Raw genomic sequence first — 1036 nt, forward strand, 5'->3', positions numbered from 1 at the left:
CCGCTTCCACCGAGAGAACTTCTGAGAGGAACCCAACCCGGCCGGGATCCTGCGGCCGGCAGCGGGGGCGGCTTTGGGAACGCTTCCTTCAGCCCGCGGGAATAAACCAGGAAAAGATGGAAAAGCTTCCTTTGGATCGGGAGAATAATTGAGGGAAAGATGGGAAAGCTTCCTTTGGGTGTCACAAATAAACCAGGAAACGATGGGAAAGTTTCCTTTGGATCTGAGGAATAAATTATGGGAAAGATGGGAATGTTTGGGTTCATAAAAAGCAATTCCAGCTCCTTGGCAAAACCAAGGGAAAACTGGGATGGGAATCAGTGTATGAGAGATGCTGCCCCGTCCAACCCAGAATCTGTGCTGGATTGGGATTGGGTTTCCTGGTAAAGCAAGGGAATCCAGGAATCAGGAGCTGGTGAGGCCATGGATAACAATTCCATGCTTGGAATTCCTGATTTCCCAGCCTTTTCCAGGCCTGGGATCCGCTCCGAAGCAGCAGCTCCTGGTGGGCGAGGCACAGAATTCCCGGGTTAGGGTTGCATTGGGATTGAATCACGTTCATGCGGGCTCTGTTGGGTTTATCCAAAGCTGGGTGGTTTTTAGGGATGGAGGATCTGGAATTTGTGCGGAATTGTGGAATTGTTTCTGTTGGAAAAGCCCTTGGAGATCCCGGACCCCAGCCACGCTGCTGTCCCCAAATGCCACATCCGAAGGGTTCCAACCCCTCCGGGATGTGACTCCAGCCCTGCCCGGCAGCTCCTCCGTGCCTGGAGCTTTTCCAGCTGGGAATTTTCCAGCTGGGAATTTCCCAAACATTCCCAAACCTCCCCTGGCGCAGCCGCTCCCCAACCCCCGCTCTCCCTGAGCCGCCTTGCCCAGCCCGCCGCTCTCCCGGTCCCTTTCATCAGTTACTCATTAATTATTCATTAATTATTCATTAATCCCCGTTAATTATCGCGATCAAAGCCGGCGCCTCACGCGGCCTCGCCACGTGACCACGCTGTGGGCGTGGCCTCACTCAGCCAATCAACGGCGC

The 1036-nt window shown here is 54.2% G+C and overlaps 1 protein-coding gene across 1 annotated transcript in view; it reads left to right on the forward strand.

Annotated features, from left to right (window-relative positions):
• The window catches only part of NOX5 (NADPH oxidase 5), an 8966-nt gene extending 8732 nt beyond the window's left edge, over nt 1-234 (forward strand). Inside the window, 4 exon segments of the mRNA XM_031059663.1 lie at nt 15-99; nt 101-139; nt 141-185; nt 187-234. Of these exon segments, the coding sequence (XP_030915523.1) occupies nt 15-99; nt 101-139; nt 141-185; nt 187-234 (217 nt within the window).
• Nucleotides 235-1036: the final 802 nt, after the last annotated feature.

This window comes from Geospiza fortis, unplaced genomic scaffold (assembly GCF_000277835.1).
Source record: "Geospiza fortis unplaced genomic scaffold, GeoFor_1.0 scaffold2, whole genome shotgun sequence".
NCBI lineage: Eukaryota > Metazoa > Chordata > Aves > Passeriformes > Thraupidae > Geospiza > Geospiza fortis.